Here is a 15,838-nt window from a genome sequence, read left to right on the forward strand (position 1 = left end):
CACTAGGCTTCAATGCTTCCTCAAGGTACTGGATAGCATCCTGAGTCTCTCTCCCTCGACTGTAAGCTTGTCATGGGCAGGAAAAATGTCTGCCAACTCTGTTCAACTCTCCAAAATGCTTCGAACAGTGGTTTAACCCACTAGGCCATGCTGCTTCCACTCTTAAGGGCACACATCCACACATGCAGAGGTAACAGATTTTCTAAAAAAAAGAAAAAATAGTGTTTGTCCATTATTTACTGGCAGGACTCAGAAAATGCTAGATGAATCTTCAAGTACCCTTGTTTCAGAATAGCTGGGAACCGAGCTGCTGCGAGAGATCATTCCCTAAAATGAAATGAGTGATGTGAGATGCCGTGTTCCCCTCCGAGCTTTGTGAAATAAGTTGGCCAAAGTGGAAGTACCTTCATTTGTGATTGAAGTGGCTGAATACTCCTCAGAGAACTTCCCTTCTATTATCAGGCTTTTATTACCCCTGAAAAAGTTTCCTGTTTGAAGGTCCACTTTTGTGTTTTAAGTAAGTTGCTACCTTTATGCAGGGCAAAGAGCTAAGCACATACTATTCCAAAACAGAGGCTTGCCATTTAGGAAGCCGGATAGCTGTGGAAAAAATATCAGGGTGCCAAATGGATCGGGCAAGCTCTGATCAGTCCAGGAAATAATCTACAGTCTGATCATGGTTCCATAACTAGACTCTATTTTCCTTAGATTTAAAATTTGGCTCCCCAAACGGGCAAGCTCTGTTACTCTAACGAATGAAGATGAAGCCGCACTGTGACTTAAAATTTTTTAAAAGCTTTTGAACTCTGTAGTTTCTTTTTTTAAATGATGTCAGGGTGACCTGAGGGATTGCTACCAACTAAACAGGCAAGAAGTGTAAATCACTTATTAGTGTTCTCATCTTGATAATTAGAATATTTTCTTTGATGATGTACAGATTACTGTCATTTCCCCTGCCAGATCATATTTTCTAATGATGAGGTCATTGTATTATAGCCTCTGCACCTTCTTTCCTTTGCTTTCCCAATTTTACTTCTCTTCGTGGTCCTCCACTGTTGTTTACTATTTTTTCCTCCAACTTCTCATTCTATTCAACATCCCCCCTCCCCCCATCTGACTTTTTTTGTTGTGGTTCTTTTGATCCTCCTCCCTTCTGGAACAAGGCTGTACCTGGGGAAATTCACTTTTGCATATTCTTATATTAACGATTTTTCTTTGGGCGGATTTTTACTTTGACTTTTATGCCCTACTTGTTTAAAAAAAAAAACCAAAAAACTTTTTTTTTGTTTTTTCAAAAGTCGCAGTTAATATTTTCTCCCAAGATGAATGTGAAGTTTAAATACAACACCCCGGTGATTTGAAACGAGTGCCAAAAAAAATCAAGCAACTATGAAATGCTATCCGGCAAGCAGCTGTTTTCATGTGAAGAGAGACCAAAAAGGCCCTTTTTTGTCTTTTTTCATCCAAATTCATTTGCTTCTTGTTTAATATCTGTGAAGAAAGCAGTCCCATCACAGTAGAATTTGCTGTTGTAAATTTTGGATTGTTTCCATGTGTTCCGCCTCGCATCTGCCTTGATGTTTAAAGCCAATGTTTCCTTTCTTTCTGCAGGCATTCAGGCATTTGCTCTATAATCCAATGTCATGCTGAATGACAGGAAATTAAAGTTTAATTATTTAGCCTTAGAGAAGGACTCCATAGAACAATAGCCCTGTTCAAGAATATTCATAGCAGAAGCTAAAAGAATTGACTTCTGCAGGTGGCATAATGTCTCTTTAATACATAATCTCCACAACTTCGTATTTTATATAGAACGGGACCACCCCTCCCCCTTGCCCCCCATCAGCTTTCAGAGGACAAAGTGAGTTCATTGCATAGTAAGCCATTAATATACCCTCAGTTGAAACAGCAACATCTTAAGAATTCTGCTTAAAAGGTCAAGATGTGACTTTGCATTGGGAAATTTCCAGGAAAAGCAAAGCTGCAGGTGAAAGAAAGTATTATAAACTACTCATCTCAAGGCAGCCTATTCACTAGCATATTATGCACAGCAGATTAGATCCATTCTCCTTTTATCACAATGACGAAAACATAAAAGAATTTGACAAAATACATGAAAAAAGCCAGCGAAAGCTTTGATCATCATCAGTGGCATTGATTGAGCAGACTGTGGGCAGACTGTGTGCAGAGCACTCTAAGGACTTGGGAGAGTACAGTGCAACAGGGTTGGGAGACACGTTCCCTGCCCACAGTGAGCTTACGGTCTGGAGATGCCAAAGATTCCAAACCAGTGTTCAGCCTAGATATTTAAGAAAAGATCATTTGTGCTGGTAGGATATAATCAACAAAAATCATAATGATAATAATAATAATAGTGGTATTTGTTAAAGGCCTACTGTGTGCCAGGCTCTGTATAAAGCACTGGGATGGATACCAGCGGATTGGGTCGGACACGGTCCCTGTCCCGCATGGGACTCACGGTCTTAATCCCCATTTTACAGATGATGTTACTGAGGCCCAGAGAAGTAAAGTGACATGCCCAAGGCCACACGGCTAAGTGGCAGAGCCAGGATTAGAACCCAGGTGCTTCTGACTCCTAGGCCTGTGCTCAATCTACTGGACTACGCTGCTTTTCCTGTCAACACACCAGCTATTTATTGGAAGCTCCTTAAGGGCAGGGATTGTGTGTCTTCGTGGAAAGAGCACTGTCCTGAGAGTAAGAGGACTGGGGTTCTAATCCTGCCTCCACTACCGGCCTGCTGTGTGACCTTGGGCAAGTCAGTTAACTTCTCGGTGCCTCAGTTGCAACATTTGTAACATGGGGATTACAGTGGGGTCTGTGGGAGAGGGACTGTGTTCAACCTGATTGTCTTGTGTCTATCTCAGCACTTAGTACAGTGCCTGGCACGTAAGCATTTCAATGTCATTTAAAAAATAAAGGAATGTGGCTAATATTCCTATTATATACTTCCTGGGGCCTAATACAGTGCTCTACAATCAGTAGGTGATCAATGAATGAGGTTTTGCGAGACCAGTTACAAAATGCCAAATAACATAGGATTTGCATTTCTTTTTGGAGATTGATTCATTCTTTCATTCATTCAATCGTATTTATTGAGTGCTTACTGTGTGCAGAGCACTGTACTAAGTGTTTGGGAAGTACAATGCGGCAACAGATCCCTACCCAACAGTGGACTCGCAGTCTAGAAGGGGGAGAGAGAAAACAAAACAAAACAAGTAGACAGGTATCACTACCATCAAAATAGATAACCACACACCAATAGTTATAATAAAAGAACAAAACTATTACTGATGATCAACTGAATTTCATTCATTCAGTAGTATTTATTGAGCGCTTACTATGTGCAGAGCACTGTACTAAGCGCTTGAAATGTACAATTCGGCAACAGATAGAGACAATCCCTGCCCACTGACGGGCTTACAGTTGAATTTGATAATCCTTAAATGGGCTGGCACAAATTAAACACATTTGCTTTTAATAATAATAATAATTATGGTACTTACTAAATGCTTACTATTTGCCAAGCACTGTTCTAAGTGCTGGGTAGACAAAAGTTAAATATCCAAGTCAGCATCAACCCATCCTCTTGAAGTTCACATGCTTAAAGTTCTTCTTTTTAGGATAAAAGACTATTTCCATTGCATCCATTTCAAATGGATAGATTGATTCTAGATTTAAGGCCTTCTGACCTTTCTAACCTTATCTTGGTAGAAATGCATTCGAATCTCTCGTAATAGGAACGATTTTTCCCCAGAATAATTGTAGCATTTGTTAAGCGCTGACTGTGCGGCAAACACCGTTCTAAATTCTAAGTGCTGGGGAAGCTACGAGATAACCATATATTACAGATGGTCAGAAGGCCGTTAGGAAGAAACTGAGAAGATAGGAATTTGTGGTAAATGTTATAGCAAAAGTAGAGGAGAGGAAATGTTAAACCAAAACATAGCAACAACTCTATCTGATGCACGTTTAACTGAATTTTAAATTCCAATTCAGACTGATTGTTCACTGTGTGTAAAGCCGCGTCTTTTGTGGCTTAATGGCTAGAACCTGGGCCTGAGAGTCAGAAGGACCTGGATTCTGATCCCAGCTCCGCCACCTCTGGACTGTGTGACCTAGGGCAAGAGCCTCATCTGTAAAATGAGGATTAAGAGTGTGAGTCCCATATGGGATTGTGTTCAACCTGCTTCACTCGTATCTTCCCCAGTGCTTAGAACAGTGCTTGGTACATAGAAAGTGCTTCACAAGTATTATAATTATGATCAGAATACTGTGGAGGCTGTGGAGGAACAGTGTATCTTTACATGCTTTGGAAGCCGAGGAAATTTCAAAGATAATTTAAGGATTTGTATTCTAAACAGATGAGACCCGATTCTCTGTCTGGCTCCCAGGAGTTTATGGAGCTCAAGAAAGTGGCTCGCATACGGCATGTGCCCAGCAGGCTCCAGATGGAGGGCGTTCTCATAGAGCAAACTGAGAGGCTGTGTTCTAATTACTCAGTTCTTCTCTCACTCTTACTAGCATCATCACTGGTGGTATTTATTGAGTACTCACTATGTGTAGAGCTCTGTACTAAGTGCTAGGGGAGAGTACAGTACAACAGAGTTGGCATACATGTTCCCTGCCCACGAATTTGTGGTCCACAGGAAGGGACCCAGGGTGCCGTCCATCTGCACTCAGGGAAACAGTGTGGCCTAGTGGAGAAAGCAGTGGCCTGGGAGTCCGAAGGATCTGGGTTCTAATCCCAGCTCCGCCTCTTGTGTGCTGTGTGACCTTGGGCAAGCGCCTTCACTTCTCTGTGCCTCAGTTTCCTCCTCTGTAAAATGGGGATTAAGACCGCTAGCAGCATGTGGAACTCGGACCGCTGATTAGCCTGTATCTACCTCAGTGTTCAGTACCGTGCCGGCCCGTAATACGTGCTTAACAAGTACCATAAAAAGAAAATAAAACCTGCATACCTTTTCAGGCATTGTAACACCTTGGTGCTGAGGAGTATTCCTTTCCTGTTTGTGGTCAGCCTGGAAAGGTTTGGTCAATCTGCAACACTCCACTGATTACCACACAAATTAAAGGAGTCTTCATGGGGGAGGTGTGTTTAGAGATCATTTTTTGGAAGATTCTAGGCAAAAATCAAATGTTTTCTATTCAGTTAAGTGTCTAATATTAGGTGTTCCTGAGTAAAGTAAAAATGATGAAATCACTAGTCGTTATCTCTGGACCTGTCCAGGGATTTTGATGACGGCATATGGGGGGTTGGGGGAGGGAGGAGGGTGATATGCCCAGAGAGTTTAGGTAGAAAGATAATCCAGGCAGCAGAGTGAAGTAAAGACTGAAGATGGAGAGACAGGAGATTGGGAGATCAGAAAGGAGGCTGATGTGTGTGCCGTCATTAAGGCTTCGGAGGCTGTTCGATAAAAAGAGGGAGGGTGTTCCAGGCCAGAGGCAGGAGGTAGTCAAGAGGTTGGCAGCGACATAGATGACGTCGAGGTACAGTGAGTGGGTTGGCATTAGAGGAGCAAAGTGTGCAGGATGGGTTGTAGTAGGAGAGCAGCAAGGTGAGATTGGAGGGGGCAAGGTGGTTGAGTGCTTTAAAAGGAGGTTCTGGTTGATGTGGACATGGATGGGCAACTGGTGGTAACTGAGGAGTGGGGAAACATGGACTACACATCCATGGAAAGGGAGCCAAGTGTTGCCGGAAGCCTTGAGCAGCAGTTGTCAATCAAAAATCCCTTTTTTCAGGAAATGACAAGGGAAAGTAATCCCACAAATTTGCTGTTTTGTTAACATAAAATCACTATCATTTTGTTAATCCCTAAACAAGATCTAAGGATGTTTTTATACACCTACAAGTCATTGATCAGCTCAAGGGTGTGACATTGTTCTTAAAGAGGAAATCCATCCTGAAGTAAAACCAGCATTTGCATCTTTCTGCATTAACTGTAACACAGAAATAGTTGGATTAATCGCATGACCTCTTTTTCCAAGAATTGTTGCCTCCGTGTGAACACTGAGAGGAAAAGAGTGTGCTTTATAATAATAATTGTGGTATTTGTTAAGCGCTTACTATGTACAAAGCACTGTTCTAAGCGCTGGAGGATACAAGGTGATCAGGTTGTCCCACATAGGGCTGACAGTTTTAATCCCCATTTTACAGATGAGGGATCTGAGGCACAGAGAAGTTAAGTGACTTCCCCGAGGTCACACATATAAATGGAACTGAGTAATTAAGTAAGAGTAATTGAAAATGCTGTATCTTTTCGTTCCAGGTTTACACAGTCAAGTAGAGGCGATTGGCCTAAAGTTTCACGAGGCAACAGCTGAGATGGACAACTATAAAAAACTCCTCTTGTAAGATTGTGATGATTTAAAATATTGCAAGGTTACAAAAGATATCACTCCATAGTGGCAAAGTTTCTCTGAACCGGGGGTCTGCAACTTTTTCGTGCCGAAGAACCAACCTTTGAGCAGCCCTCGGCCCCCCTACCGGGGCTGAGGAACTCTCTGCCGGCCCTTGGCGTGCTCTCCGCACGTCGGGCCAGGTATAAAAGCCGCGGCTGTGCCTCCTTTCGTTCCTTCAACCGTATTTATTGAGCGCTTACTCTGTGCAGAGAGCACTGTACTAAGCGCTTGGAAAGTACAATTCAGCAACAAATAGAGACAATCCCTACCCAGCAATGGACCCCGCTTTCACCTCTGGGGCTGAATGAAACATCCAGCATTCAAAGTCTCACCACCCCCCTGCTTCCTTGAGGCCTAGCCAGCTGCCTTCCCTCCCCTGCTCCATGGCCAGCACTAGCTCTTCTCTTTACCCTTGAGGTGACCCCACCTCGGCCTGCTTTCCACAGTCCTGACAGGAATAAGAGCAGCACCTCCAGCATGACACCTCATGCAAACTCAGGAAATTATAACAATAATTGCAGTGTTGGTAAAGCGTTTACTATGTGTCACGAGCTAAGCTAAGCTCAGGGGTAGATAAAAGATAATCAGGTCCCACCCGGGGCTTGTGATCTAAGCAGGAGAGAGTAGAGGTTTTGAATCTCCATTTTACAGATGAAGGAACTGAGGCACAGAGGAGTTAAGTGACTTGCCTGAGGCCACAGAGCAGGCAGGTGGCAGAAGTGGGCTTAGAATCCAGGTCCTCTGACTCCTAGGCCCGTGCCCTTTCCACGAGGCCACACTGCTTCTCTAGCCAAGACGAGTACATATTTCAGGCACATTTAGAAAATGTCATGAATTGGGACTGTCCTAGCTAAAAGGATGAACCTACCTTGAATTGATCCTACCCCACCCCTTGCTCTTGTTCTTACTCACTGTAAATGCTTGCACGGCCACGTACGGGAGGGAAAACTGGTTTGCAACCTGCTCAGCTGAAGTCCTGCAGAATTTTAGGATTTGAGGTATGGAGGCATTTAAAAGCTGGAGTGCTCTAATTCACTTTACTTCCCAATATGCCCTATCTTCCCTTTATCCCAGTTTGAAACAGTGTGGTCTAGTGGAAAGAGCTTGGGCATCAGAGGACCTGGGTTGCAATTCTAGCTCCACCATCGGCCTGCTCTATGACCTCGGACAAGTAGCTAAACATCTCTGCGTCTCAGTTTCCTCAATTGTAAAACTGGGATTCAATGCCCGTTCTTCCTTCTACTTAGACTGTGAATCCCCCTGTGGGAAGGCACTGTGTCTGACCAGATTAACTTTTATCTACCCCAGTACTCAGACCAATGCTTGACACATAGTAAATGCTTAACAAACACAATAAAAAAGTATAATAATTGGCAAATGGGGAGCAGAAGGTATGCTGGGTAAGTCCTGGGTAAGTCAAGTCAGTCCTGGGTAAGAGTCTTGCTTTGTTTAATTAGCAGGATCAGCCAATAAACTTTCCCAAAATTAAAAGCGTAGTAGCTTCAGATGCAAATACGTGGGAAATTTCTTATAGCTATGGCACGTAGTGAGTTTAAATGCATGTTTATTTTTAAAAAGAAACATTTTCATGATGGTTGTGGTATTTGTTGAGCGGTTACTATGTTCCAGGCACTCTATGAAGCACTGGAGTAGATAGAAGGAAATTGGGTTGGAAACAGTCCCTATCCACCCAGAACTCACAGTCTTAATCCCCATTTTCCAGACAAAGTAACTGAGGCACAGTGAAGCGACTTGCTTAATGTCGCGCAGAAGACAAACGACAGAGCCGGGATTAGAACTCAAGTCCTTCTGATTCCCAGGCCCATGCTCTATCCACTAAGCCACACTGTTTCTCTTGTTACTCTATTGTTTATAACTCTCTTAACTCTCTTGTTTATAAACATGATTTAGCAGCTATATTTTGAGAATATTTTACCCATATTAAGTATTTTCATTTAATGTATTGTTCTGTTGAGTAATACACTCATTTCCATCACCAATGCAAATACATTGTTGCTAAGCATTCTAAATATTTGTATCCTGTTATGATCAGGATTTCAGAATATAGGAACCGAAAGCTACAGCTACCAAATTATACCATGGAGGGAGCTTTGTTTACATTTTCCCCAGCAATCTATAAAAAGATTGTGCAAAAAATACAGTAATAGAAAAGTTACTCATGTGCAGCATACACATTGAAAAGTGACATTCCAAATGGCTTAATTATATTCATTATGTCAGATGAGGAACTTTTGCTAGGAAATTCTTTTGTTGCACAGGACCTGTAGACCAGTTTCAAAAGAGACAAATGTGAAGGAAGGCTTAACTCGCCTCATGAAATTATTTTAGGAATGACTCTATAGCATGCCCAATTTTTTGGAAGACCCCAAGACAGAGAGGAGATACCAAGACAGCGGTCCAAAGGGAGGCCTCGACTAGAATCCCTTTTATGTCACTGCTTCTAGGGGAGGGAACTTTTCAACGTGCAAATGGCCTAGTTATTTTTAAATAAGACATGTGGGATAAATACTTTTAGGATATTTACAAATATTTACAGCTTCTGCAGTGTGTAATTTGGGCCAGAAAAATACAAGGCAAGCACTACTGGCTTTATTCTCACAACTGAACCATTGCCAACATTTCAAACTGTCCCTTTGCTGGCGACTGTTACCCGAGGCTGGTACTCTGATATTTTGTAGTGACATGGCTCAGTGGAAAGAGCACGGGCTTGGGAGTCAGAGGTTGTGGGTTCTAATCCCGGCTGTGTAAGTGGGCAAGTCACTTAACTTCTCTGTCCCTCAGTTACCTCATCTGTAAAACGGGGATTAAGACCGTGAGCCCCACTTGGGACAACCTGATTACCTGTATCTCCCCCAGGGCTTATAATAGCACTTGGCACATAGTAAGTGCTTAACAAATGCCTTCATTATTATTATTATTATTATTGTTATTATTATCTACACTAGCACAAACTAGGCCGTGAGAAGCAGCATGGCCTAGTGGACAGAGCTTGGTCCTGGGAGGCAGAAGCACCTGGATTCTAATCCCTTCTCTGCCACTTATCTACTCTGTGACCTTGGGCAAATCACTTCACTTCTCTGTGCCTCAGTTACCTCGTCCTGGAAAATGGGGATTAAGACTGTGAGGCCTATGTGGGACAGAGACTGTAGCCAATCTGATTAGCTTGTATCTACCCCAGTGCTTAGTACAGTGCCTGGCACAGAGTAAGTGCTTAACAAATGCCATAAAAAAAATGTAAGCATTGGAAAACTATGGCCCACAAACTCCATATCATTTTTTATGATACCAGATGTGCCTTTGGTATCATACAAATGCCAACCCTGAGGTGAACTCGGCACTGTGTTTAACAAAAATCACTATTACTGTTACTAGTAGTAGTAGAAATAATAATGGGAGTAAACCAAAGTGCACTAAAATTATATATCTATCGTATTTACTGAGCACAATAATAGTAAAAATAATGATAATAGTGATATTTGTTAAGCACTTACTATGTGCCAAGCACTGTACTAAGTATTGGGGTAGAATCAAGACAATCCAGTCCCATGTGGGCTTGCAGTCTAAGTAGGAGGAAGAACTTCTATTGAATCCCATTTTACAGTTGAGGCACAGAACAGTGAAGTGACTTGCCCAAAGTCACAGAGCAGCTAAGTGGCTGAACTAGGATCAGAACCCAGGACTTTCGACTTCCACAAGGCCAAGGGTCTTTCCATTAAGCTATGCTGCTCCTCTTTTTTCTGGTACTCTACTAAGCACTAGGTAGATCCAAGATAATTCAGGCATGGAAGAGGCTCATTCCAATTCTAACTGGGAAAAGACAGGCACAGAAAATGGGAATAAGTAAAAAAGACTATAAGCAATTCAAAGTTCAACAATTAAAAACTGAATGGATCATATGGGGCAGCCTCGGGTCACCTTACAGCTCCAGTCGAACAGTTCTGGCCATTTAGGCAGTCATTCAGTGACATTTATTGAGGTTTTACTGTGGGCAGAGCACTGAACTAAATACTACTGCTGGAAAGGAAGGGAAAGGAGGTAAGAGTTGGGAAAGAAGTGATGCAAAAAGTGACAAGGAAGCACAGGTTGATGACTTAATCTTTCTACAGCCCATTGCCTGTGAAGTATGAGTGGTAGGGGAAAAAAGAGGGGGAAGCAGAGAAAGGAAATGGTTCTGGTGAAAACTTGAGTGGTTTTTTTTTCCTCCTTCAGGAAACCTGACCAAGAGAATGTTTTTATCAGGTTGCTAGAATGATCAAATCTGGCCACTGTGATTGTTATTCTTAGTTAATGCCTGAAGTTGGTCCAATGGAAAGAACACCGCTACAGGAAATGGAAGGCCTAGGTTTGAGTTCCCTTTCTGCCTGCTGGAGCTCTGCCTTCAGGGGTCGAGGTTTCTAGCCCGAGAAGCACCTGGGACATTCTGCAAGGTGGACAGGTCCCGTGGGAACCCTGAAAAATAGGAACGGTGGCTCCAGGAAGCAGCGTGGCCTAGTGGCTCGAGCACGGGCCTGGGAGTCAGAAGGACCTGGGTTAATAAGAATAATAATAATAATGTTGGTATTTGTGAAGCGCTTACTATGTGCCGAGCACTGTTCTAAGCGCTGGGGTAGACACAGGGGAATCAGGTTGTCCCATGTGGGGCTCACAGTCTTAATCCCCATTTTATAGATGAGGTAACTGAGGCACCGAGAAGTGAAGTGACTTGCCCAAAGTCACACAGCTGACAAGTGGCTGAGCTGGGATTCGAACCCATGACCTCTGACTCCAAAGCCCGTGCTCTTTCCACTGAGCCACGCTGCTTCTCAATGTTGGTATTTGTTAAGCGCTTACTATGTGCAGAGCACTGTTCTAAGCGCTGGGGTAGACACAGGGGAATCAGGTCGTCCCACGTGGGGCTCACAGTCTTAATCCCCATTTTACAGATGAGGGAACTGAGGCCCAGAGAAGTTAAGTGACTTGCCCACAGTCACACAGCTGACAAGTGGCAGAGCTGGGATTCGAACTCATGAGCCCTGACTCCAAAGCCCATGCTCTTTCCACTGCGCCACGCTGGGTTCTAACCCCAGATCTGCCACGTCCGCTGTGCAGCCATGGGCAAGTCACTGAGCTTCTCTGTGCCTCGGTTACCTCTTCTGGAAAATGAGGATAAGAATGTGAGCCCCATGTCGGACAGGGACTGTGCCCAACCTGATTAACCCGTATCGTCCCCGGTGCTTAGAGCAGCGTTTCGTAAATGTTAAGTGCCTAGCTTAGAACGGTGCTTCATACATAGTAAATGCTTAGCTTAGAACAGTGCTTGGTCATCCCCAGTGCTTAGAACAGTGCTTGGTACATAGTAAGCACCTAGCTTAGAAGAGTGCTTGGTACAGAGTAAGCACTTAGCTTAGAACAGTGCTTGGTACATTAAGTACCATAATTATTATTATTATTATTACTAATTACTACAGTCTTCTAGGCTGTAAGCTTGTTCTGGGCAGGGAGTGTGTCTATTTATTGTTATACTGTATACTCTCCCAAGCTCTTAGTGCAGTGCTCTGCCCACAGCAAGCGTTTGATAAATACAATTATCTGCCTGGCTACTATCTCCTGCTGGTTGTTCATTCATCCGTCAGTCGTATTTATTGAGCGCTTACTGTGGGCAGAGCACTGTACTAAGCGCTTGGAGAGTACAGTTCAGTAACAAATAGAGACAGTCCCTGCCCACAATGTGCTCACAGTCTAGAAGGGGATAGAAATTAGTATTTGCCCTATCCCATGGTTTCTCTGAGTTCTGCACATGAAATACATGCTGCACTCTTGCCTGCCATCTAGCTTGTTGCACTCTGATACAGAGAAGAGAGTTTCCATTAATTCCACCGCGATGGTCCTTGGTCCCGAAGTCACAGGGTCAAAGCTTTTTTCTGTTGGTCTTTAAATGGTATTTGTTAAACGCTTACTAGGTGCCAGGCACTGTACTAAGCACTGAGGTACATATAAGGTAATCATATTGGACAAAATCTGTGTGCCACGTAGGGCTCACGGCCTTAATCCCCATTTCACAGAGGCTCAGAGAGGTGAAGTGACTTGCCCAAGGTCACTCAGTAGATTAGTGGTGGAGTCAGGATTAGAACCCAGGTCCTTCTGACTCCCAGCCCCGGGGTCTATCCACTGGGCCACGCTGCTTTTCGATTGTTTCATCATCATCATCACGCTTGGTTAAAAATCTAGGAATATCGCAGGAATCTGCTCTTTCCCTCGTTTCTCATAATTGTTCGGCAGGAACATTTATTGTTAGTCTGTTTTTAAAATTGTAATCCCTTTGGAAGGTTGTCTGATGCATCCTTATAAAGTGTTATCTCTGTCCTATTTTTAATTATGGCACATTGTGTGCGATTTTTTTTTCAAGGACTGTTTGGGGTTAAAAATAAATTGTATTGTATTGGAAAACTGAAAACGTCTAGAAATAGAAACCACGGGAGATAAAATTAAGCTAAATTTGATTGAGTGCAAAGACTCCACTCAGAGGTTGGCAACTATTTATGTAATTAGGTTGTCATTATTCTCCCAGGAAAACATTTTCAGATATACTAAAAGGAACTGGCCGCAACTGACCACGATGGGAAGACGGTGATAGCATAGAGGAAACAGAGGGCATTCTGTTGGGATTTTGTCTCGTCTCATCCTGTCGAGTCATTATCGACCCATAGCGACTCCATGGGCATATCTCTCCCAGACCATCTCCAATCGTTCCGGTAGTGTTTCCATAGAGTTTTCTTGGTAAAAATATGGAAATGGTTCCTTCCATGCTGTAAACTTGAGTCTCTGCCCTCGACTCTCTCCCATGCTGCTGATGCCCAGCACGGGGGAGTTCTGACTTGTAGCAGATTGCCTTCCACTCGCCAGCCACTGACCAAGTTAGGAATGGAATGGACAGGCCTCTGCTTGACTCTCCCTCCCGGAGTCGAGAGTGGTAAAGTACTGAAAACTCTCCAACTGCGATCCTGAGATGGGGGTTGGGACTTTTAGAATTTATGAAATGAAAGAAGCTCAGCCTTTCGCCATACCTAGTGTTAAAGTGCACTGGCCTGGGAGTCAGAAGGCCCTGGATTTTAATCCCAGCTCCGCCATGTGTCTGCTACGTGACCTTGGGCAAATCATTTAACTTCTCTGTGCCTCACTTATCTCATCTGTAAAGCTGAGATTAAGACTGGTAGCCCCCATGTGGGACAGCAACTGTCTCCAACCTAATTAACTTGTATCTAACCCAGTGCTTAGAACAGAGCTTGGCACATAGTAAGTGCTTAACAAATAACAAATACCATTATTATCATTACTATTATTATTAGGGAAGCAGCGTGGCTCAGTGGAAAGAGCCCGGGCTTCGGAGTCAGAGGTCATGGGTTCGACTCCCGGCTCTGCCACTTGTCAGCTGTGTGACTGGGGGCAAGTCACTTCACTTCTCTGTGCCTCGGTCACCTCGTCTGTAAAATGGGGATTAACTGTGAGCCCCACGGGGGACAACCTGATGACCCTGTATCTACCCCAGCGCTTAGAACAGTGCTCTGCACATCGTAAGCGCTTAACAAATACCAACATTATTATTATTTTATTATTACATCTCCAGCCCTGATCACTCTCTTTCTATGCAGGCTCGCATTTCCTCCTGCCTTCAGGACATCTCTACTTGGATGTCCCACTGACACCTCAAACGTAACCATGTCTAAAACAGAACTCCTCATCTTCCCGCCCAAGCCCTGTTCTCCCTCTGACTTTCCAATCACTGTAGACAGCACCACCATCCTCCCTGTCTCTCAATCCCTTAACCTTGGCGTTCTCCTCAGCTCCTCTCTCTCTTTCAGCCCACATATTCAATCCGTCACCAAATCCGGTCGGTTCAACCGTCACATCACTAAAATCCGACCCTTCCTCTCCATCCAAGCTGCTACCATGATAGTCCAAGCACTTAGTCTATCCCACCTTGATTTCTGCATCAGCTACCTTGCTGACCTCCCTGCCTCCTGCCTCTCCCCATTCCTCAGGAACCTCCAGTCATTGCCCATCCACTTCCAAATCAAACAGCCACTCCTTGCCATCGGGCTTGAAAAAACTCGATCACCTTACCCCTCCATACCCTGCCTCACTGTTTTCCTACTACAATCCAGCCCACACACTTGGCTCCTCTAACGCCAGTCTGCCCACTGTATCTCCATCTCATCTATCCCATCGCCGACTCCTCACCCACATCCTGCCTCTGGCCTGGGGTGTCCTCCTTCCTTCGTATCGGATAGATGATCACTGTCCCCACCTTCAAAACCATATTAAAAGCCCATCTCCTCCAAGAAGCCCTCCTTTTTGCATGGATTTGTATCCTTTATTCACCTCCCCCCTCCCTGCCCCACCCTCACAGCACTTATGTACATATCTCTAGTTCATATTAATGTCTGTCTCCCCTTCTAGACTATAAACTCACTGTGGGCAAGGACCGTGCCTACCAACTCTGTTCTACTGTACTCTCCCAAGCACTTAGTACAGTGTTCTGCACACAGGAAACACTCAATAAACGTGATTGAATTGATTGTTAAATACTGTTCTAAGCACTGGGGTGCATACAAGTTCATCAGGTTGGGCACAGTCCTTGTCCCACACAGAGCTCACAATTTAAGTAGGTGGGCAAGTCACTTGCCTTCTCTGTGCCTCAGTTACCTCATCTGTAAAAGGGGGATTAACTGGGAGCCTCACGTGGGACAACCTGACTACCCTGTATCTCCCCCAGCGCTTAGAACAGTGCTCTGCACATAGTAAGAGCTAAACAAATACCAACATTATTATTACAGGGATTGAATCCTCATTTTACAGATGAGGGAATTGAGATTCAGAGAAGTAACTGGCCCTTAGTCACACAGTAGACAAATGGTGCAGCATGGTGTAGTGGGTAGATCGTGGGCCTGGGAGTCAGAAGGTCATGGGTTCTAATCCTGCCTCTAACCACTTGTCTGCTCTGTGGCCTTGGGCAAGGCACTTCACTTCTCTGGGTCTCAGTTACCTCACTGGTAGAATGGGGATTGAGACTGTGACCCCACGTAGAACAGGGACTGGGTCTAACCTCATTTACTTGCATCCACCCCAGGGCTTAGAACAGTGCCTGGTACATAGTAAGCGCTTAACAAATACCACAATTAAGTGGTGGATCTGGAATTAGAACCCAGGTCCTCTGACTCCCAGCTCAGGCAATTTCCACTTGGCTACACCGAACCCTAAAAGTATACATGCTGCACACACCGCATCCGTAGACAAATACACTGGCAGGTATGGATGAACACACGCACATCCAGGAACACAGAGATAAAAAACAGAGAAGCTTTCCCAGAAAGACTGAGCCAAGCATGAAATCAGAGACTTCCAGGGAAAAATGGATGC

At 44.1% G+C, this 15,838-nt stretch overlaps 1 protein-coding gene across 3 annotated transcripts in view; it reads left to right on the forward strand.

The window, feature by feature from the left end:
• LEKR1 (leucine, glutamate and lysine rich 1) overlaps nt 1–15,838 on the forward strand; it is a 207,905-nt gene that overhangs the window by 154,507 nt on the left and 37,560 nt on the right. For all 3 annotated transcript variants that reach the window (XM_029067557.1, XM_029067580.1, XM_039912760.1), the window contains one exon: nt 6,289–6,370. In XM_029067557.1, the coding sequence (XP_028923390.1) occupies nt 6,289–6,370 (82 nt within the window). The remainder of the gene's footprint in view (nt 1–6,288; nt 6,371–15,838) is intronic.

The sequence above is a fragment of the Ornithorhynchus anatinus genome, chromosome 1 (assembly GCF_004115215.2).
Source record: "Ornithorhynchus anatinus isolate Pmale09 chromosome 1, mOrnAna1.pri.v4, whole genome shotgun sequence".
Lineage (NCBI taxonomy): Eukaryota > Metazoa > Chordata > Mammalia > Monotremata > Ornithorhynchidae > Ornithorhynchus > Ornithorhynchus anatinus.